Source organism: Megascapheus bottae, chromosome 19 (assembly GCF_031878675.1).
Source record: "Megascapheus bottae isolate mThoBot1 chromosome 19, mThoBot2.hap1, whole genome shotgun sequence".
Lineage (NCBI taxonomy): Eukaryota > Metazoa > Chordata > Mammalia > Rodentia > Geomyidae > Megascapheus > Megascapheus bottae.
The window spans coordinates 2,915,001-2,939,763 of record NC_143527.1 but is presented as its reverse complement, the minus strand read 5'-3'; the positions used below and the strand labels follow the sequence as shown (position 1 = coordinate 2,939,763).

The 24,763-nt window shown below is 37.1% G+C and overlaps 1 protein-coding gene across 2 annotated transcripts in view; it reads left to right on the top strand.

The window, feature by feature from the left end:
- Znf407 (zinc finger protein 407) overlaps positions 1-24,763 on the top strand; it is a 361,765-nt gene that overhangs the window by 123,105 nt on the left and 213,897 nt on the right. Inside the window, exon 4 of one of the 2 annotated variants that reach the window (XM_090352957.1) lies at positions 12,371-12,445. The exons of the other annotated variant lie outside the window; for it this stretch is intronic. Coding sequence (XP_090209083.1) covers positions 12,371-12,445 — 75 coding nt within the window. The remainder of the gene's footprint in view (positions 1-12,370; positions 12,446-24,763) is intronic. 2 annotated transcript variants of the gene reach the window in all.

Genomic DNA, 24,763 nt, shown 5'->3' with positions numbered 1-24,763 from the left:
ATACTGGGGAGTAGAAATTAAAGAAGTATGAGAATAACTGGAGACAAAGCATCTTATTGCTAACTATAAAAAATTAGATGATGTTAAATGCCTTCACCCTTCTTTTGCAATATTGTATTTAGAGAGGTATAAATACTTTGAACAAAGTATTCTATGCAAGCTGAAAGAACAAAAACTACAGATAATTTAATGGTTGAACATTACATCCCAGTTACTTTGTGGTGTGCCTGTGACTGTATTTATTAGCTGGTCAAGATTTTATAACACATGTTACTGTTTTTTATATTTTTATTGGTGATTTATTTCAGCAGTGAATTTTTCTTTTCTTTTTTTAACCTCAACTCCCTCAATTGGCTCCTCTTCTATGTTCTGAGAATATGTCTCAGAGTTTTTTTTTTTTCTCTCCCAGAATTATTTATTTCTGATATTGCAAGCTTTCCTAGTCATAAAATAAAGATTTGTTTTTGCCAAGGATACCTAGATCCTTGTAATGAAGAATTAACTTTACATATTAAGATCTGGATGCTAGCTTATCTGATCACTGTGGAATTTCTTTGCCATGGCTAGGTACACATGACTTCATACACAGTTGTTTATTTCAGAGGAGATTCCACTTTGTTATGTGAAAAGGAAAATTGGGAAACCTAAACATCTCATGGTATTTTCAGGGTCATACATATAAGGTATTTTGTGTTCAATTTTATTCCCCTTCCCCCTTATTCAAATTTATGCTTTTTTAAAAATATTTTTTATTGTATTTAATAAAAGGGTTACATGATATTTGCCAGATAGAAGGTGCATTAATTCACATACATTGATACCCTCCCACATGTCTTGGTCCCCATTACCCTCCCCCCAGTCCTGGAGCTTGAACTCCAGGCCTGGGAGTTGTCCCTGAGCTCAAGGCTACTACCGTACCCCTTGAGCCACAGTGCCACTTCTGGATTTCTGGTGGTTGATTGAGATAAGAGTCTCAGGACTTCAGTGCCTGGGCTGGCTTTGAAACAAGAGCCTCAGATCTCAGCCTACTGAGTAGCTAGGATTATAGGACTGAGCCACTGTGCCCGGCTTTATGCAAGTTCTTTTTTTATTTTAAAGATTTTATTAGCATTGATTTTACATCATATTTCAAATGTCATATTTAATAAACAAGTATTCAAAATGGGATTCTCTATATACTATGCATGTTCTTTTAAAAGATCTATCCATGCGATACATGACAAGTACTACTATTTCATTCTTTCTTACAATATATTGTTAGGATACAGTGTAATTTCCTTGCTATAATTTCAGGGGCATCTAGAATATTCCTACTTTTGGGGTCTCATGACTAATACTGTCAGAAACATTTGTGCATAAGGTTTTTTGTGAACTGAAGGTTTCCATTTGCTTTGAGGATATAGAATTGCTGGGTCCAGTGTGTTTAACTTTTTGATGAACCACTGAATTTTTTTCTACAGTTACTGTTCTGCTTCTGTTCTCATTTTCAATGTGCAACTTTGATGTGTCAGTATTCTCACCATATTACTATTGTCTTTTTGATTAAGGAGGATCTGAGATTGAATATTTTACTGATTTTAAAAAGTGGAATTTCAGGCCAGAGTATGGACCTAATGGTAGAGTGGTCAGACTAGCATGCCCAAAGTCCTGGGTTCAATTGCTTGGTAACACATACACGGAAAAAGAGGAAGAAGTGGTGTTGTGTTGTGGCTCAACTGGTAGACTGCTAGCCTTGAGAGAGAGAGCCGTAGGACAGTGCGCAGGCCATGGGTTCAGGCCCCAGAATTAGCGTGTCCCTCCTCCCCAAATCTGGAATTTCCCTGGAATAATAATGGGTTTGAAAAAATCAGTTTGTGTTTATTGTCTATGTTTATACTTACATTTCCCCCCATTTTAAATTTGGCTTTTTGTCTTATTGTTTCGATTTTTGAGTTCCTTGTTCTGGGTATATCACTCTTGTCTTATATATGATTTGTAAACATTTTGTTTCACTTTTCCAATGGTGGGTGTGTGTGTGTATGTAGGCTTGAATTCAGGGCCTAGATTCTGTCCCTGAGCATTTTCTCTCAAGGCCTGCACTCTACCATCTGAGTTTTAGTTCTGCTTCTAATAAATATCTCCTAGCCAAGATGCATTGGGATTTGAACTCAGTGTCTTCCTAAGCAAGTGCTGTTCTCTTTGCAGTACTTCCCTAGTCATGGTTTCATTTTTCAGACAGGCTTTGTATTTTTGGCTACGACTAGTCTGAACCCCTGCATTCCTCCTCCCCTCATTCCTGCACATCTGGGTCGACTGGCCTGGCTCCATCACGTCTACCTTATTTTGTGGAGATGTAGTCTCACTAATATTTTTTTCATGATTTGTAGTTCTGTGATTTATGCTTTCCAACTAGGTGGGATTACAGTCCATGTCTAGCTTTTTACTTTAGTTTCCTGTTACCACTATATATATTTATTTTCTTGTGCCCTTGCTCTGTTTAATTCTGGCCTCAAACTTGTGACTAACCTGCCTCATCCTGGCTAGTAGTTGGGCTTAAAGACATATGCATATTCTTATTCTCAGCTCAGTTTTCTCAATTTTAGATTGATGTTACTATTCTGTCTATTCATTTTGATTTTATGTTTGGTAATGTGTGTTAAACACTTACATGACCTTATATGAGACATAGTATTCTCTCATTTAAATGGTAATTTTTTTTTTTTTTTTGCCAGTCCTGCCTTTGAGCTCAGGGCGTGAGCACTGTCCACGGGCTTTCTCAGGGCTAGAATGCTACCACTTGAGCCACAGCACCACTGCTGGCTTTTTTCTGTGTATATGGCACCCCGGTCTTCATGTCTGCTAGGCAAGCACTCTATACTAGGCCAAACTCCTAGCCTAAATTTTTTTTTTCTTTAAAATATAAGAAAGGTTGGCCTATCCTTAGGAGATGAAACAAGTTGATAGAACCCACTTTGTGTGTGTTTATACATTTGTGTGTCCTCCTGTTTCTAGGGCTCTCATCCTGATAGTGGTAAATGTATAGCTTTGGAAGGCTCCCCCCACCCCCCTGTCCTCCTGTCCCCCCTCCAGGCACTACAGTAAGCCCTGGCCATACTTCTCATTTACTCTTTACCACTACTGCCCAAAGGGAGCAGAGATAATGTCCATATGCAGTCATGGGTGAAGCCAGATTCAGCCCTGTTGCTTTGCCTCCAGTTTAGCTGAGTGCTTTCCCCTGTGCTGTGTTAGTGGCTAACAGCCTCAGAGAAATGGCCCCACCTGGCTGTGGATGATGAGGTAAGTTTTGTATGTAACTTTCCTGGATGTGTTTTATTTATTTCACATGTGAAGTACAGTGTTTGCTTGTGTGAGCTACAGTGATGAAGCCCTTTGATCAGCTAGCGGGCACTCTGGTGGGCGTGGACGTCAGGAAGGAGAGGTGAGTCCTGTGAGGAGTGTGTGGACCAGTCTGGCCATGGGTGAACAGAGACCTTGAGGGAGGGTGAGTGAATGCGGAACAGTGAAACTTGCTGAGATTGGTTTGGGAGGCCGGGAGAGAGGAGGATGGAGATTCTGATGAAGGTTCACCAGCTACATAGGTAGATATGTAGAAGTCAACCCTGTTGTACAACAGCTGGGAAGAAGAAAACCCCAACACTCAACCAGGCCTGGTGTTTCATTACTGTTAGTTAATATATAAAATTATGTCTGGGAGAGACCATCTTGCTACTACTATGATCTTGAGGTCAGTTATTTACAGTTGTGAGAATAATAGTAATTGCTTTTCTCTGTGGCTCTGATGGCATCTTTAAAAGACAGCTGCCTTACCACAGGAATGCCTCTGGCCCTCCTTTTCTTTCGTGTACTGAGATCGCGTGCGTGTGTTTGTAGTGCTGTCCTCGGGGTCTTGGTGGAACATGGCTGTAGCTAGTATCTGAAAGCCCATGCTGCCATTGGGAGAACTGTGTACGGAGAAAAAAAAAGTTGGGTTTCTTTTGAATGAACAACATTTTTGGGGATTTTCAATAAATATACTATTTTGAGTAGTGCACCTGTCAAGGATAAAATAATGGCAAAGCACTAAATGCTTTGGAGTATTTAAAATTGTGTGTTGTTGGTTGCTTAAAATTATATGTTGAGTCGAAGACAGGTGTGGTCAGTCTGTGTAAGGCTGTGGCTGAGAGCATGCTGGAGAAGTGATCAGCCTACCAATGATTCCATAAACAGGCCTGAGAGATACATGGTTGCCTAACACCCTGTAGCTCCTGAAACTTGACACCACTAAGCTAACACAGTCAAACTTTTCCCTCTTTTATTTGGAAGGTAAAATACTTGATGGATTTGAGTATCTTTCAAGTTTTTTTATATGTTACTAATTTATCATGATGATTAGTAAGTAAGGCAAATGAATAGAAAAATATATCTTTTTGTTGTTGTTGTTTTAAATCTTCTTTTTTCTCTTGGTGTGCCAGTTCTTGAGCTTGTTGTACTCAGGACCTTTCCATTTCAGCTCACTTGCTCATGGCTGGTACTGTACTATTAATGTAGCCATGCTACTTCCTGGCTTTGTGCTGGTTAATTTGAAGACAGTATCTTGCCATGTGTTCTTCCTAGACTGGCTTCAAATCACATTTTTACAGATCTCAGCCTTACAGGTATGATTTACCCATGCCTAGCAGAAGAATTCATCTTTAAGAGACATGTTTAACTGGATACCATGACTTAGGTCTGCAGGAGTCTAAGATCTACTCACCTGTGTTAGAACCAAGCCAGGCAGGCATTTCCATTAGACTCTTAAACTTCAGTTTACCAGGAAAGACTTAGAAGTGAAGATGTGACTCAAGTGGTAGAGGAATAGAAAAGCTGAGTAATGCCATGAGTTCTTGAGTACTGGTCTTATCTACTAGGGGGATATAAAGACATGGTTAAATCATATAAAGGAAACATGCATAGAAATATTTTTAGAGTGATATACTTATTGATATATATTTTATTTTAGAGACTGTAGCTGAATTCTTGAGATGCAGTCTTCGTTTAGGCTTTGTTTTATATTGCATGGCACAGGATAGTTAACAGTAAATCATAACATGCTCTTGATTTCTAACACTTCAACCCTAACACCCTATTTTATTTTATATTTCTTGTAATAAAACCAGTTCTTTCTATATCAATTGTTTCTGAACTGATTATCATCTATTGATTAATTGATTGATTGATGGCCAATTCTGGGCTTGATCTCAGGGCATGAGCAATGTCCCTGGGCTTTCCCTTAAGGCTAGTGCTCTACCACTTGAGCTTCAGCACATACTTTCTATGTATGTGGTGCCGAGTAATCGAACCTGGTCTTCATGCATGCTAGGCAAGCACTCTACCACTAGGCCAACCTCCTGGCCCTCTGTATTTATTTTTAAGAATAATTATTCTTGATAACAATTGCTTTCTGTTTATTTTTGCCTGAACTTTTTCACACATCATTTATTTTTGTCTTTTTCCCTTTTGTCTAATGATATGTATCTTCTTTTACTGTATTTCTTATCCCTTGTTTATTCTGTATCACTTGTTTGATTTGTCATTCATTAGCTTGAAAAATTTATAGTCATTTCAAGAAGTAGTTAATGTAGTCAAATGATTTTGTTTGTGGACATTTTTCTTTCCACAGTACTACCTTTTTTCTTATTTTGCGTGCAACTATAATCTTTCCTTAGGAGATTGGAAAGTGGAAGGCCACCTGGCATGGATTCCACCATTTCAGCTTTAGCATATTTTCTTGAAAAAGTCAAAGTCGCTTATCTTCTGTCTGGATGTGTGGCCTGCATTCTGTACTTACTGGTGAAGAAATGTCAAGGCCAGAATGTTGTGTAAACTGTGAAGCATCACATTAAGGTTTGCTTTTGTTTTTCTTCATTTCAGAATGATACTTATTTAGAAAAGCAAAGCCTAAATCCTATAAAGTAAACTCACGTGTCTTAATGAATAGTGTCCTCCTTGCTTCATTTCCTGCATGTATTTTTAGTGTATATGTATTCATTCATATGTTTGTATATATACATATATTTATTGTGTACTGTACATTTAAAATAGAGTGTTTTCTGTGTTTCCCATGACAGCACACTACCATAATTGTGCTGTTTTTCTTCTGCATTTAGGTGCTATTTATATTAATTTGTAATGTAGTACTGTTGCAGTGGTGAGATAGAAGAGTCATCGACAAGGAGATTATGTTTGAAGCTCAAGAAATACGTTTTCCTTGAAGTAAGAGTTGAATACAGGTATGGCTCTGGGAGGACAGGAGGAAGAGCGAGTATTATCAGCAGTGAGTGGCAGAAGTGACCACAAATGGTTAGAAGAACTAGTTCTAGAAACAATCGCAGCTGTTTAAGAATGTACTAGGAGCAGACTTCTGGTGCTCACCCTGGAGGCTGCTTTAGGGAAGAATTTTCTTTTTCTTTTCCACTTCTCTAGGCCCCTGCTTACCTTGGCTTTCGTCCTGACTCATTTTTTCCCCCCTCTGTACTAGAACCAAGCACCTCTCTGATTAGCATCGTGTCTCATGACTACTTCTCTATACCTTCCCATTTCCTCATCCATAAGGGACTTGTGATCACTTTACTAGCTCATAACTATGAAGTCCCTTGCCATGTGAACAAGCATGTCCCCTGGTTTCCGAGATATGACTGTGATGATCTTTCAGGGATGTTGTTCTTGTGATGTAGTCATTGGCAGAAATGAGCACTGATTCCAAAATCCACCCTTCTTAAATAGTATTAAAACTGAAAGTAATGTATGCACTTGTATTGCACTTTTTTCCCCCAGTCCTGGGTTTGAACTCAGGGCCTGGACACTGTCCTTGGGCTTAATCAAGGCTAATGCTCCACACTTGAGCCACAGCACCACTTCTGGCTTTTTTCTAGGAACTGAGGATTTGAACCCAGGTCTTCATGCATGCTATGCATATACTCTACCACTAGGCCAAACTTCTAGCCTGTACTCTTGATATAAGGTCATTTTCTGAATATCTATAACTTAATGATTAAAATCATAAAAACATTAAAGAAAGTAGCAAAGTTTTATAACAAGTGATGAGCTCAAAAATAAGAATACATTATTCAGAGTCTATTTTTATATGTTTTCAGCTTTTTTAGCAAATGGATAAAGATACTGTTTGGAGAAACACCATTTAATATTTTGCTCATACTTTTCTGCTATGAGGATTATTACATGTATTACCTGATGTTCTCTATATGAATATGGATTATATATTATATAAAGTGAATATATATATAATAATGAAACTTACAAAGCTCAGTTTGTACTTATACAAGCACTATTTGATGCTTTTTATTATCTAGTAGTTTTGACCTTGAGAGAAATCTTTCAAATTCTAAATTATGATGGTGATATTTTAACATATCCTCAGCCAAGTTTGTTTTCAATGTTTTTTCTTCTTACTGGTTATGCTGGCATCTTTTCAGAGATACTTTTTTTTTTCTTTTAAAAACTACTTCTACACCTTTGAATATAGTGACTGTTTTATCTTTGTACATTTAGATCAGAGTTAATTTCTTGGTACACATATGTAGTATCAAGGTGGGAATTGAAGGTTTGATTTTTGTATTTGCTGGGGAGGCTGGCAATACAGCATTATTGTTGACGAGAAGGTGGGGCTTGGGTAGAGGAATTTAGAGCTCTCAGTGGAACTGCTGTCTGTCTGTCTGACTGTCTGTCTATCTATCTATTCATTCATTCTAGAACAGTTGCTTCAGAATTTTTCTTTTTTCATCAGGAATTTCAGAAAAGTCTATCAGAATTTCAGTAAGGCCACATCACCATCATATTTGATCTTATCTGCTTTCTGAGATACACAGTCAGGCCTGTTACAGCTAAATCTCTAGGGAACTGGAAATTACATCCCACAGACATTTCTGTGAGGAGCACCCACCTCGCTTAGGCACGGGAGGACAGAAGTCAGAGCACACGATGTTCTGAGAGACCGCCGCTCAGCAGGCTTTGTTCTTCTCCTCTGAGCTCCCACACTGCCTGACACATAGATACGAGTTAGAGACATAGCATTTCATGATTCTGTAGTTTTTGTGGCTCTTTGCATTTTTCTCAGTACGCTTAATGTATTACATTTGCTTTAATAGTGGATCCACTACTCAAATTTAAATAATTTTATGATCCTTTTAACCTAAAGGAAGACATATTTATTATATGTAGTGAAGAAAAATAAACTTTGAAGTACTAGGTAGAATTATCTATTAGACATTTGACCATGTGTGCTTATGTATTGCTCTTTTGACACCAAACCCGTGTGTGTGTGTGTGTGTGTGTATGTGTGTATACATGTGTACATGTGTACAGATGCACTAATAATGCTAAGGCTTGAACTCAGTCAAAGATGGTGGTAGAGAACTGGCCGGTCCCTACATGGGCATTCCTCTTAAATGATGCGATGAGACCACTGTGGAAATCTGTAAGTTGGTAAACAATTGTATTTTAAAAACGTTTAAGTAAAGGTGTTTCCTCACATTGTCCAGGTGCGGCCTAACCTGGGCCAGCACTTGTCCTGTGTGGCCCATTGGTAACGCGTAGAGCCAGCCTCCGTGGAATGTGCCACGAGGTGGGGTGTGCAGCACTGCACACTAGCGTCACCTCTCTCCCACGCCAAATACTGCACTTCTCTTCCACCCCTCCCTCTCTTTTAGACTCTGCATTCAGAGTCCATGGAAGCAGGAACGAGGTTTAGAAACTCCTGTAAGCCCTGTCTGGCCAGTTCTCTGCTCTTGTCTTCACTTTCCCCTCCCTTATGCCCAAGGAACTCTATTAAAATGCAAGTCAAGCTCCATCTTGTTGAGATGCGCACCATGTTTTCCAAGGATGATTTGGCCTACAGGCTTGCTGCTTCTTAGCTCTTCTTGCCTCCTTGGACTTCTCTTCTTGGTTTGTTGAAAAAAATCACTGTGTGACACAGGCCCTCCTCGCATTTCCAGATACGACTGGTGCTCTTCCTACTGCCATGACTCCCATTCCTTTTCTGTCTCCACGTGTGTCACATTGCAGTTGGTGGCGTGTGTCCCTCCTCTGGGATTGTAGAACATCTCCTAAAAGGGATGACATTAGCCTTCTAGGCTAATGACCTAGAAGTTAAGTGACCAGTACACAGACTGAGGCCAAGAATGTAAACATGTAAAGGCATGAGAGTTTCTGACAAGCACAGCATTCCTTTTGGGTAGGTTTTTAGATTAAGAGGTACTTTGTTTTGTTCCGGTGCTATGTACATTATTATGTACCTATGTTAGCGATGTTAACACAGTGTTCACATGCAGTGGAGAACAGGCAGTATTCCGTAATCATATATTGCTGATGGTGCAGTGTTCCTGTTGATTGGTCATTTTTGTGGTTGTTGTCATCAGCCGTGTTCTCTCTTATCAGTCTAGAGTGTTAGTAATGAGGCTTGAACTCAGGACCGGAGCTTTGTCCTTTAGCTTTTTCTCTCAAGTTGACACTCTACCACTTGAATCACAGTGCCACAGCTCCTTGGTATTTAATTGGAGATCAGAGGCTCTCCTGCCATACCTGGCTTTGAACTCACATCCTCTTGAGTAGCTAGGATTATAGGCATGAGTCACTGGCACCTGGTTTTGAGTTACATTTTTTTTCAAGAGGGTTTTTTTGTTTTTGTTTTTGTTTTTTTTGCTTGTTGTTGCTACTTATTTGTTTATTTATTATTATCATTTTTCCAGTCCTGGGGTTTGAACTCAGGACCTGAGCACAGCCTTTGGGCTTTCTCAGAGCTAATGCTCTACCACTTGAGCCAGAGCACCACTTCTGACTTTTTGTGTGTATGTGGTACTGGGGAATTGAAACCAGGGATTCGTGCATGCTAGGCAAGCACTCTACCACTAGGTCATGCTACCGGCTGAGTTTACATTTTTTGTTTTAAATGAAGATAAGATGAAGTGTTTATACATTCATGCTTATCTTTACCAAGATATGAAGAAATTTTTACTTAGGTAAAATTTAGTTGAAATATATTTGTGTGTAGTTCAGATGTGTTTTAATACTAAAAACCTTTCCTGTTTTTGTGTTAATTGTAAAAAAAAATACTCCTAGATATTTAGCATTTCAGTCATTCAGCAGATGTTACAATGTTATATTAGGTAAAAGATTTTCTCTCTTCTTACATTGTTTCCTTGTGCAATGTAATATTTCTGTTTCAGTTCCTTAAGCTTAAATATTTTAACTAATACATTTTTTTCCTATTAAAAACTGCAGTGCAGATTCTTAGTTCAGATATCTTAAATTATACTTGGTCATGTAAATAAGCTGTGCTTTGCAACTTTGCATTTTTAACCTTTGCTCTTTGCTATTAGCTTTATGTTTTTTTAATTATAGGAAAATGTAGGACAGTAGGGAAGTTATGACTTAAATAGACTTGCTATTACTGTATTTTTTTCAATAAGTGAAAAATGTTATTTAGTTTGTTCACATCAAGCAGAAACAAATATAGAATATTTTATACTGTTGTTTTTTGCTTACCATTTAGTATTATCATAGTTTGATTCTTCAAATGTGATAATCATCCTTCCATTTTAATGATTGATTGTGTGACTAGTTCTAAATTAACTATAAAACAAAACATACATTGTCTACATTTGTTACTATTCAGTATGAAGAAAGAATGCTATTTTACTGTATTCATTTAGTATATATTATTTGAATAATGAAGTAGCAGTCATTCCAAAAGGCAGATCTGTTATCTTTATAACTAGGGAAATTGGCCTAGTGGTAGAGTGCTTGCCTAGCATGCACGAAGGCCCAGGTTCCATTCCTCAGTACCACATGCATAGAAAAAAGCTGGGAGTGGTGCTGAGGCTCAAATGGTAGAGCTCTGGCCTTGAGAAAGTCAAAGGACAGTGCTTAGGCCCTGAGCTCAAGCCCAGGACTGGCCAAAAAATAAAAAAAAAATAAAAACCATGTGGAAGGAAATTATATTAGTTCTTTAAAAAAGACACAGTCACAATTGTAACATTAGTTTTGTTCTTGACTTCTGTCACAGTCTTTTCTGTGAGACCACAGTATTTTACAATCTTAATATTACCTATTTGTGCAAACATGTCCAGATGAATTCAGTGTTTAATGTTAAGAATCTTATAACATGTCAATTTGATTTGTAGCCCTTCATATTATAGAATGCTAATTAAAATCATATTTTTGCATATGTCATGCCTTTCATGTACATATGCAAATAGATTCTGTTGCCTTTCAGCTATTAGTAATTAACTTTATGAAGGACAGCTGTAATACATAATTAACAAAAATGTTTGTAAGCCCTTTTACACTTAAAAGTTCCACAGGAAATTTTTTTCTGTTTAGCTTGTCAAGAGAGCCATTTTAGTCTGGTCTTTCTGCATGGGATTGATTTTGTTTGTTTGTTTGTTTATTTATTTGGTTGGTCATGGGGCTTTAACTCTGGGCCTGGACCCTGTTCCTGGGCTCTTCAACTCTGCCATTAGGAACCACAGTGCCACTTCTGGTTTTCATGTGGTTGAGATAAGAGTCTCATGGAACTTTCGTGCCCATCTGGCTTTGAACTGTGATCCTCAGATCTTAGCATCCTGACTAGCTTGGTTTACAGGTGTGAGCCACTGGCAGTTGACTCTAAATTGTTTCTAAATAATCACATGCTACGATTTGAGTTGGCATTGTACTATGTTCAGTGGAGGAATAGCATTCTATATACTGACTGCAGAACCTGAATATCCCACAGACAGGTCACTAGTGCTAAGCTAAGTAAGCCCATGTGCGTATAAAGTTAAGACAGTAATTTTAGTTACTGAATTAACAGTAACTAAAACATTTGCATTAAAGAACAGTTTTTATTAGTGATGAAGACACATGGACATATATATATATATATATATATCATTTTTTCAAACCTATCCTTAAATTGTTATCATGTTTTAAGGAAGTTTCATGAAAGTTACTTGTTTTCTCTTTTTTAGTCCTTTTCAATGTTTGATAAAATGACACTTGCTAAAATGACATTTTCTTGAATTCATTTTGCACTGGAAGTGTGAGATGGGCCAGTGGGTAGTCTACTAGTAGACTACTGCCTTATTCTTCTTGCCAACTGACAGTCAACATTATGACTAAAGACTTGATTATCACTGTTCTGATCTTACAGAACACAGCTAGAAAAGGAATGGTCAGTTTAGGTGTTACTTGTTTTTCAAGCAGTGTGTTCCACTTAAGCTGTATGTGAGCTTATAATTTGCATTTGTAGGTGATCTTAGTGTGTAGATGTAAATACTATTATTAACTTTTTAAAAATAGTTTTCTTGCAGGCAGTTAAGGTTTGGTTTTATAATCATTTTCATTCATTTTTTAGGGTTGCTTTTGTAATGAAGAAGCACTTAAATACGCATCTGCTAGGCAAACACGGAGTTGGCACGCCAAAAGAAAGGTAATTCCCATGCACCTATTTATTTTCTTTAATTAGGTAATATAATTTTTATTTTGGTTTTATTAGGAAATATTCTTAAATCAGTTCATCTTGTTTTGTATTTGTGATGCTCTTGATTGAATATTATATTTTGTGTCATTTCGCTGGAAAACATGTAGTAGTTTATTTCAATTAAAAATTTCTAGTCAAAATGTGTTGGAAAACTGTTGGGTTACTTTGACACAACCTTCAAACAGCAAAAGAAATTGGAGGGAACTGCCCTCTGCAAACAAATTGCTGTGTGCTGTAAAACATGTGTTAAGCTAAACTTGGTCTGCTTTTTTTCTTTATTTTGTTATTACCTAGTTTTAATATAGCATTTGTGAATTGTTACTGCAGAGTTAAACATTGCTGATGTTAAAAAAAGTACATCTTGTGTCATTTCCCAAATAATACTATAGTTGGCATGTCATGAAAAATAACACTACAATTATTATGTCATCAACTGCCAAGTTTTCTTTTTCTTGCTACTGTATCATAATTAGCTTCAACACATATACTTAATTATATTAGGTGAGCTGAAATGTAGCAGTGTCAGCTACCAGGTGAGCATGGCCACTTCTGAAAATTTTAAGTCTTTGAAATGTGCATTTCACTCAGACCTAGTGCAAATACTGTCAGCTTCTCAAAACAGAAGGTAGGTCTTCATCTTCTTGTAGTTTTCTATACCGTTCCTTGTAATGTTGTAATTAAGTGTAGCCAAAAATGTATTCATAATCATGTATATTATGAACACGGTATTCTTTTTAAAATTTATCATTGTTATTATAAGGGTGTTGTACAGAGGGTTTACAGTTACATAAATCAGGTAATAATTAGTACAAGTTTTTCTTTAGACAGTGTCACCCCTTCCCTCCCTCTTGTTTCCATTTTCATGTTGGATAGTTGCATAGTTCATTTTCAACATAGTGTCTAGTAATTACTACTGCTGGACACATTATTCTTAAAATTGTTGAGAATCCATCCTGTTAAAGATATAATTTTAGCTCTTATAAAGTCACCTTTTTAATACGTATTTAAGATATTGGAGAAAATGTTTACTTCTTATGTTTGCATTACTTTCACATGCATTTTCTCAATCATTCTATAACCTTGTTAAGTCTTGCATCATTAGTCTAATTTTATGGATCTTAATACTGAGAACTGTAATTCCAAAATAACTTTTAAGGAAAACAGTGTAGGTGAGATCCTTAATGCAAGGAAAATAGTTGCTTTCTATACCTTAAATATTATACATTTTAAACCCAAATATATAATTTTGATTTTTCTCTTAGGAATTAAAAACAAATGTAGTATTGGTTCATATATATATATGTATATATTTATATATATATATATTTTTGGCTATTTTTGGGGCTTGAACTCAGTGCCTGAGCACTGTTCTTGGACTTTTCTCAAGGCTAGCACTCTGCCATTTGAGCCATAGCACCACTTCCAGCTTTTCCAATGTACGTGGTACCGAGCAATCGAACCCGGGTCTTCGTGCATTCTAGGCAAGCACTCTTACCAGTAGGCCAAACTCCTGGGCCCTTTTCATATTCTTTAATAGCTTGACCATGCCTCTATATGTTTTATTTCCATGTATACGTATATTTATTTTTAAATACCTTAAAATGGGAGCTATCCTCTGTATATTATAACATGAGCTGTAACTCATGTAAACTTATGTAACTCATGTAAACATGAACTGTTTATTGCTGGATGTTTTTCCCATCTTATCGTACCCTTGTTTTTATTCACTTCAGTTCCTTTTTTTTGAGAGGGGGCAGGGACTATACTAGACTTGGGTTTAGGCCTGAGATTTTTTTTTTTCTGAATTCCAGCACTCTACCTCTTGAGCCATAACACACCATTCTGGCTCATTCTGAGCTTTTTTTTTTTTTTAAGAGTTTTTTTCATATATTTTTTTATTGTAATTAATAGAAGGGTTACATGATACTTGCCAGATAGATGGTGCATTAATTCCCATACATTGATATCCTTTCACATGTCTTGGTCCCCATTTTTTTAAAAACTGGTCCCGGGGCTTGAATTCAGGACCTGGGTGCTCTGTCCCTGGGCCTGTCTGTTCTCAAGGCTAGCACTCTGCCATTTGAGGCACAGCACCATTTCCTGTTTATGTGGTACTGAGGGCTTCATGTGGAACTAGGCTTCATGCATGCTAGGCAAGTACTATACCACTAGGTCACATTCCTTGCCCTTTAACGGACTTTCTTGTGTAGGCTGACTTTGAACTGTGGCTCTCAGATTTTAGTATCCTGAGTAGCTAGGATTACAGGCATGAGCCACCAGCACTTGGCTGGTTCCATATTCTCTCCTTTTTTTTTTTTTTGGCCAGTCCTGGGCTTGAGCTCAGGGCTTGAGCACTGCCCTTGCATTTTCTCAAGGCTAGAATTCTACCACTTGAGCCTCAGTACCACTTCTAGCTTTTTTTCTATGTATGTGGTACCGAGGACTTGAATCCTGGTCTTCGTGCATGTTAGGTAAGCACTCTACCACTAGGCCAAACTCCTGGCCTGGTTCCATATTCTTAAAGAGGAATTTATAAAAAGAAGCTAAATAAGCTGTACCAATTTTACAGTAATGTGGGCAAATACTTGAAGCAATTAACTTAAATAGAGAAAAGGTTCATTTCATCTCTGCGTTCTGAGGTTTTAGTTGTTGTTTTTTGGCCTTATTACTTTAGACCTGTGGTAACATAGTCATGTGTTTGGTGGAAGAGATCTGCTCATTTACCTTATGGCCAAGAGGGTAAGAGAACAGAAAAGAGTCAGGTCCAGTTTATTTTCAAGAGCACAACCCTCATGATCTAAATGCCTCCCACAGGACACTGCTTCTTAATGGGTCCTCCTTGTCTCAGTAGTTCCAACAAGCTACTGTCCAGACCTTTTAGCAAGCAGATATGCTCTGTATACACCAAGCCTTTTAACAGATAGATACAATTTGTAAGATTGAATGGCCTTCTCTCCTTTGGGATAGGCTACACTTTACCAGGCTTTGACTTGAGTTTTGTCCTACAATGAGGAAATGGTTTTCAGATGTGAAAGAACATTTGTCCTCTGAATTATTATTTTGCAGTAATTGAAGTGAAAATACGTTGGAATTGCCTTTTCTACTACACAGTCTTTGTTTCAGACCTGTTTGTCAAGTCTGTGTTTATGGCATCCTTTTTGCATAAAAATTCTTCACTGGTACTATAGTTTTCTAGTATGTTTCTGTAGAGAGGAAGAGACTCCATTTAAGTGCTGTAAACTAGCACCAGAAATGGCAAAGGCTCCTCCTCCCCCTCCCCCTCCTCCTCCTCTTCCTCCTCCTCCTCCTTTCATTTTAGTGGTTTTAGAAAGCATGGAAACTGTCAGCATGTCGAACTCCCAGTTTGCAAGGTATAACTGTTCTCAGAACTGAGTTAGACATTTTTGTTACCTGTTTAAAACATTAATGCCTTGACTATAATTTTGCAAGCTTGCTGTATTTTAATTTCTCCAGGACAGTATAATCAGTTTATTTTTTGTGTTTTGAATTTGATTCACCCCTCTAATGCACTGCATATTATAGCAAATGGTAATAGAAGTTAGGTAAATAGGCTGTGACAATTAAATTAATAATGCATTTTGTTTGCAAGTGTTTAAGCTTTGTGCTTTTGACTGATATATGCAAAAATGATAATTTATTAAAAATTTCATATACTTGCATAATGAAGTTTGATGAACCAATAAATTTTTTAAGCCTATCATTAGAAAAAGAAAACTGGTTTTCAATTTTTTGAGGTTATACAAACACTTGAGGTTATAACTTCTTTAGGCACATATTTTTTTCCCTAAACTTTGATTAACTTACTTGATGGTTATATAACAGAATATTATACTACAATATTCCTTAGACCTTTACACCTCAGTACTAACAAATGAACTTGCAGATTCTTTCTGTAATATTCATTATTTTAAATGAGTGATTTTTGTTATATGAGTTATATGTGTGTGTGTGTGTGTGTGTGTGTGTGTGTGTGTGTGTGTGTGTGTAGGAATTTGCTCAACATGATCTAGAAAGCCAGCTTTTGCCCAATCACAATTGGAATGACCATAGCAAATATGTCCCCGGTCCTTTGCAGGACATGTTTGGTTGCATACCTGGGATACTCTGTAAATAGCAGGTAAATAGTTTGCTAATAGTTTCCCATCTGGTAACTTTTGGCTTTTGCAAGGGGTTTGGGGCAAGCAGAACAGATACTATCTGGAAATGTTTCCTTTTACTTATATCTTATTATTATTATTATTATTTTTTTTTTGGTGCAAATACTGGGATTTGAATTTATGGCCTGAGCGCTGTTCTTTAGGGTTTTTTTTTTTTTTTTTGCTCAAAGCTGGGTGTTCTTACCACTTGAACCATAGCTCTAATTTTGGCTTTTAATATTTAATTGGAGATAAAAATTTCTTGGACTTTATAATCTGGCTTTTAACTGTGATTCTCAGATCTCAGCCTCCTATGTAGCTAAGAGTATGAGCTACTGGTGTCTGACTTTATCTCTGCATTTTAATTTTAAATGAAGTAGATCATACTTAAAAGAAGCATTAAATCATTTCAAAACCAGAGAAAATGTGCTTAGGTTTTTCATGGGATATCCAGACTTAAACCTTACCCTTCATCTGTGTTTTGAGGTATTAGTCGAGGTGTGAATGCTCTCAGAGAGGGACATGTTGTTTTTTTTCTGGGTTTTTTTTTTTTTTTGTGAAGACTGATACTGGACCCCCACATTTCTATTCAGTTAAAGTGGGAATTCTCTCAGGTCCCAGGTCAGTTTTGAAGTCCTATTTTCATGTTCACCTCTCCACTTTTTTTTTATTATTTTAAATGTGGGTCATGGGGCTTGAAATAGGCCTGGGTGCTATCCCTGAGCTCTTCATCTCAAGGCTACAGGCCTACCCTTGAGCCGAGCCCCACTTCCCCTTTTCTTGAGGTTAGAGATAAGAGTCTCAGGTCCTTTTGTTCCCGGCTGGCTTTGAACCTTGATCCTGAGTTGCTAGGATTACAGGTGTGAGCCACCAGGTCTGGCCTTCACCTCTCTACTTTTGTAAGATATGGGGGATTTGGGTTTTTTCCTAGCTACATCCATCCTGTCAGAAGTGAGATTTCCCTCTACCAATTCTGTAGGGGGAGAGAAACCAGTAGCTCTCACCATTCTGTCTTTTCTGCAGGTACTAGCATAGGACAGAACAAGTGTAGGGCCTTGGCGGCCACAGAGTCTCTCTTCCCTCGGCTCTGAAGTGTGTGTGGTCACATGTTTAAGTGGCATGCAATCGCCATTGGCTTGCTTTTCAGGTCTAGATGTAAACCTCTTACTCTCTTCCATGAAACCTGAAAATGTTAACTAAACCTAAACATTTCCTGGGAGAAGCCTGACAGTATGAACTGGTTTTAGGGATTCTTAAACCTGTGCCATGGCGTGAGATGTATGGTGCCATTCTAAGGCAGAAATAATAGGTTTTATGGAGACATTAATGACATAGTTTAGCTATCTCAGTTTTTCCTTTTAGAAGAGATGCTAGTATATGATTTGTTTTTGTAGATTACAGTTTTTATTATCCATTTTAAAGAAAAATTTGCCTCTGACTAACTTGCACTTATTGCCTATAGTTTCTCTTATTAAAAAGAATCCTTTTCCTCTGTATTTACTCCAAAGTACACGTCTGTAAAATAAACATGTCATTGAAGTGGGTGGCTTTCTCTTGGGTTTGTTGCAATATTTCACTTCATACCATATGTCCCTCCAAGGATCATTCCGGAATGTTCTTCATAAAATGCCTTAGAAACTTGTATTCACAGGCTTCAGACTTTCCCCATCACCCACTGCTTATTGAGTTCATCTTATTTCTTTCTATTCATGGTTTGCAATCAGTTTTCTTTTTTCTCCCCATGAGAGCTAATTTAGGAAAAGTAAGTCTTTCTGGATTCTTGTGTGCTTTAAAAAATATTTACACAAGAAATACTTCTGTTGGACAAAGCAGAGGAAAAACATGTCAATCTTTTCCATCTTCATTTATTTATTTTAATAAATGGGAGGTTGTTATGTTTTAATAACTTACTACTGTTTTTGCATTAGCTATAGGCTCCCATTCTTTTGTCTCCTTTCATATTTTCATCTGTGGGCAATTAAATATAAATAATATACTGTGATTATTTGACAGTACTTCATTGTAAAAAAAAAAAGTATTTGATAGAGATACTACTTCAAGATAATCACTTCTCCATGGAAAGATACTTAGGAGTTACATCATTTCATGCAAGGCCCAGGTTATTATTTTAGGAAATTTCTTTTCTGTACTTCACCAGATTTAATTAACAATTTATTCACTTTCATATGGAGATAAATATTCATTACCCACCACAGTTATCTTGCAAGATTTGGAAAATCTTTATAAAATGGATTGATCATTATATGTTCTTTTATGTGCTTAGTGGACACAGTTGTAGTTCACCAATGAGAAATAAGGTATTTTTCTTTCATGGGGTGCGCGCGTGTGTGTGTGTGCGTGCGTGCATGTGTGTGTGTGTGTGTGTGTGTGTGTATACAGAGAGAGAAAGAGAGAGAGAGAGAGAGAGAGAGAGAGAGAGAGAGAGAGAGAGAGAGAGAGAGAGAGAGAGAGCGAGCGCGCATCTACAAAATAAAAAACCCTTGTTTCTATTTCTTGGTTCATTTTGATGAACATCATTTTATATGATCATATGCACATATCTGTTGTGCCTTTGAGATCTTATCCTAAGAATATCCTCTTTGAGTCTCACTGTGTGAATGGCTAGCATCCTGTTTAGTTTAATTTATCATGTTCAACCATCCAGTGTATTTACTTGTAGATTTTCTTTTTTGGTCATGGGACTTCAACTCTGGACCTAGGTTCTGTCCCTGAGCTCTTCAGCTCAAGGCTACCACCCTACCCCTGGAACCCACTTCCCATTTTCTAGTGGTTAATTGAAGATAAATAAGACTCTCATGGACTTTAGTGCCCAGGCTGGCTTTGAAACCACCACCCTCAGATCTCAGCCTCTTGAGTAGCTAGGATTACAGGCATGAGCCACCATCCCTGGCTTTAATTGTAGATATATAGGCACATTCTGGTTATACAAATTAGGGAAACCATGCAAACTGTTTCTTTGGGTCTGGTTACTTTGCTTAATGTGATCTTCCACAAGTCTTTCCATTTCCCTATGAATTGTATAATATCATTCATTCTAGATGGAAAAGTAGAATTCCATTGGTTATATATATCACATTTTTTTGACCCATTGGCATATTAAGGGCCATCTGGATTGATTTCTGCGGGATAATAGTGCTGCAGTGAACATGGTTGTGCTGGTATCTTTACTGTGGCATTGTTGGTATTCTATTGGATAAGTGCCATGGGTCATAGGGAAGCTATATATGTAGTCAGTTGAGGAGAGTGGCTGGGCACGTTTACATTCCCACTAACAGTGCAGTATGAGTTCATTTTTGACCACATCCTAGCCAGCATATGTTGTTATAGTTTTCTTGATAGTGGGCATCTTAACTGGAGTGAGATGGATCCCCACCATTGTTTTGATTGACCTTTCTCTCATGGCCAATGATGCTGAACATTTCTTCATGTGTTTATTGGCAATTCTTACTTCTTTTGAGAAGTTTCTATTTAAGTTAGTCAGTTTCTTTTGTCAAGACAAATTATTTCCCATTTTTCCCTCTTTTCTTTTGCTCTTACTGTGTTCCAGCCTTTCTCTCTCCTAAATAAAAATTCAAATAATGTGCATGTTTAAATTCTGGCCTGTCTTCTGTGAATCCCTTTCTTATTTATTCTGTTTTTAATTCATATTCTTTTTTTTTTTTTTTTGGTCAGTCCTGGGGCTTCAACTAAGGGTCTGAGCACGGTCCTTGGGCTTTCTTAAGGCTAGAGCTCTATCACTTGAGTCACAGCACAATTTCTGGCTTTTTCTATGTATGTGGTACTTAGCAATTGAACTGGCGTCTGCATGCATGCTAGACAAGCACTCTACCAGTAGACCAAACTTCTGGCATTTAATTGATATTCTTATCATTGCATTCTTTAATTCATATTCTTATCATTCTGATGGAACATTTGATTTGAAAAGATAGGTCATCTTGTCTTGTGTGTATACATATATACATACACATATATGTACTTACACACATTTATGAAAATGAAGATTTTATATTGCACACACATATACTGTTATGTACTCTATATACACATTTTTTGTTTGTTTGTTTTATTTTTGTGGGTCATGGGGCTTGAACTCTGTCCCTGAGCTCTTCAGCTCAGGACTACCATGCTACCCCTGAGCCACAGCCCCACTTCCTATTTTCTAGTAATTAATTGGAGATAAGATTCTCAAGGTCCTTAGTGCCTTGACTGGTTTTGAACCTTAATCCTCAGATTTTAGCCTCCTGAGTAGCTAGGATTACTGGTGTGAGCCACTGCGCCAAGCTACATGTGTGTGTGTGTGTGCATGTTTGTGTGTACATATATATGTATATATATACACATCTGCATATTGTCAGATTATAGATTTCTTTCCTTTTTTGGGTCAGTCATGGGGCTTGGGCCCTGTTCCTGAGCTCTTCAACTAAAGGCTGCTGCTCTGCTGCTGGAGCCACAATGCCACTTCTTGTTTTCTTGTGGTTATTTGGAGATAAGAGTCCCATGTGCTTTAGTGCCTGTGCTGGCTTTGAACCATGATCCTCCTGAGTAGGTAGGATTTTAGTCATGAACCACCGGGGCCTGGCTAATAAGAGATTTCTTTATTCTACCACTTACATTTTCCAGAAGGGGTCACTAGCTCTGATAATATGGTTTGTATCATAATCATTATCTAGTGTTATTCAATGAGTTATTTGATCAGAGATATATAGTTTAGTTCTCTGGTAATGTTTACTAATTCTCTGATAATCTTTAGTAAAATGATATCTATTTCATTTTTACTGATTCTTCATTCTAATGTAGAAATAAGGAAAAATTGAATTATAGTGATACTGAGTTATATCTTTACTACTTTAAATATACCAGTTTCAATTTTTACCTGTAATGTTACATTGTTTGTGATTTAACAAAAGGAATTTTAGGGCATGTTTTTCCTGCAACTTTTTAGTCTAATAGTGTACTTAGATTTGAAATCTAAGCATATCTGGTGTTTTAATTTTTTTTAACAATATAGATCTTGCACCCCTCTGGCATCTAGAATTTTTTTGACATTCCTTTCCTTTATCACCTAAATTACTTTTAGAATGTGGTTTATACATCTGGACTGTTACTAAAATATGCCTTAAGCTCTTATCTTTAATTCCCCGTCAGTGCCAGAAATAAAGGGAAAAAGGCCTATATGTGCACTGCAGCTTTCAATTATCCCTAATTACTGACTTTGATATACTATCATTATGTAGTACTGACTTTTTGTGAGGTGTTCTTTACATTCATCATTTCTTAGTAAAGTAGTTACTTATAGAAGTCCGAGTCAGAATTTTTCCTGAGGAATTTTCAGGAAGCAGACCTTTTGGAATCTTTTTGCCAAATTCCATCAAAGTATTATAACCATCTATTTCACCAGTGAGAAACAAGATATTTTTCTTTCATTATGCATTTGTGCTATGGTAGATAGAAAAGATGAAATACTTAGGTAGATCGCTTCCTAATCTATTTTCCCCAAATTCTTATCCCTAGGGCCACTTGCATGATGTCTTGGGAACAGAGAACAAATGCTTCTTCACTAACACTTTGGAGTAGACTCAATATAAAAGAGTGGTGTTGAACATTACATATGAGATGCCCTTGCTATAAGAGTGTCCTTAAGTTGTCTTTTACAAAGTGTCTTTTACTTCACCTGACCCTTTCCTCTCTTTTCGACAATCCTGGAATTGTGTGATTTTTGTGATATTGAGATAGTATCACTTCCTCAGATTATAGCATATGAGATCAACATTTAACTGGTTAAAAATAGTCAAACATTGTTAAATTTTGATTCAGTATAAGTTCATATGGAAATACTTCAGCCTTAGCATCTCAATGTAAACATATGCCTTTCAGGAAAATTTCCATCTCCACTGGAGTTCTTGCTTTAGAGATCCCATCTCAGTAGTCAGCTGGTTTTAGGAGGTGCTCATGGCCAGTGAGAGGAAAAGATATCCCCTCACTTTTACATAGAGAGATACCTTTTCGTGTCTTTCAGGTTGGGGTCAGAGTGCTTGTTCCTTTCAATATTTAGCATTTGTCTCACTCTGTGTAGCCTTCCCTAGATTTCATTCCCAAGCTATCATTCTTACTATTTAAAATGTCTTAATACTGCATAGTACCTTCTGTTTTGCTTACTTAAAAAAATATAAAGTTTGGTCACCAGGTTCCAAACTAAATGGCTTCCCTCCCCCCCCCGGCCCCCTCTGGGTCATGGGGCTTGAACTCAACCTGGGCGCTGTCCCTGAGTTCTTCAGCTCAAGGCTACCTCCCTACCCTTGAGCCAATCCCCACTTCCCATTTTCTAGAAGTTAATTGGAGATAAGAGTCTCCGGTCCTTTTGTGCCCGGGCTGGCTTTGAATATTGATCCTCAGATCTCACCCTTCTGAGAGCTAGGATTACAGGTGTGAGCCACCACATCTCACTTTAAATAGCTTATTTTGATAGTGAGATTTTTATTTCTCAAGATTGACTTGTACTTAATCTTATTCATGATTTTGCAGTCACAGTATGCAAAAGCTACTGGAGGCACGAGCAATTTTACTTCATTTTACGGTTGCTGCTACTAAATGAGTGAACACCTAATACCTTGTCCTGTAAGAGTATGGCTTCCCCTCCCAGAAGGGTAGGGCAAAATCTAGCATTTTCAGACAGTAGAAAAACTGACATGAAATTACAGTGTTAAAATTAAAATTATAAATGTGTGTATAGCATCTACCAATATGTATATACAATGCTTTAAAATTTTAAACATACATGATTTTACAGAAAGTATTTCAAGAAGGTTCAGTTTTTAGAGTCTAAGTAATATTCTTCTCCCTTTTCATGCTTATCTAGGAGAACAAAGATTTTGATGTAGAATGTGAATAGGAAAACTTTCATTTACATTTTTCCAAATTTTCTTTGAAGTTTATTAAAATGATAACTTTCATTATCATGGCTCATATTAATGTTATGGGTATTCTTTTTATTGTATTATACTTATAATTAAGTAATGATATTGCAGTGCATTTTTGTGATGAGGTCATGGCAGACATATTTCTGACAACAATGATTTAAAATTAACAAAACTTCTTTTAAAACTTATACCTTTGGGGGCCGGGAGTTTGGCCTAGTGGTAGAGTGCTTGCCTAGCATGCATGAAGACCCGGGTTTGATTCCTCGGTCCCACATACATACATAGGGAAAAAAAAAAGCTGGTAGTGGTGCTGTGGCTCAAGTGGTAGAGCTCTAGCCTTGAGAAAGTCCAAGGACAGTGCTCAGGCCCTGATCTCAAGCCCAGGACTGGCAAACAACAACAACAACAACAAAAAAAACTTATACCTTTGTCTTCATATATATTAAGATAGTACCAAGATTTTGAACACAAGGCAGTTTTGAAATGAGACAATGAACCAAGTACATACTTTTGAGCTTTTTAAAATATATTTTTATTGTAATTAATTGGAAGGTTACACTATATTCACCAAATAGAAGGTGCATTACTTCACATACATTGATACCCTTTCTCATGTCTCGTTCCCCAACGTCCTCCCCCCACCCCCCATCTTTTCAACTTTTAAAGGTATCATTTTAAGCTAAAATTCATATGACAAAATCACATGAACATATTTCTGAGTTTCCATGTATTTTAAGATAAACAGTCTTTTTATTTCTTTTAGTAACATTGGTTTAGGACCTGGCACACATGCGTTTTCCACTTGAGTTATTATTACTGCAGTCTTTTAGTTTTTATTTTTTTTGCTTTTGAGATAGACCCTGCTGTCCTGGGCTGATGTCAGACTCACCATCGTTTTATCTCTGCCTCCTGAGTAACTGGATGTCAAGCATGTGCTGTATGCTGTTTTTATTATTCATTCTCAAATGAATTCCATTATTAGTTTCCATAGCATTTTGTCCCTGTAAGTGAGAAACTAAAAGAAAAAAGTTCCCCCAAACAAAATAAGCTTCCTTACTGCCCTGTAACATGGCCGTGAAGTGGGACATTTTTCTTTTTTAAATTTAATTTTATTGTAAAGATGATGTACAGAGGAGTTAAGAGTTATAAAGTAATCAGTACATTTCTTTTTT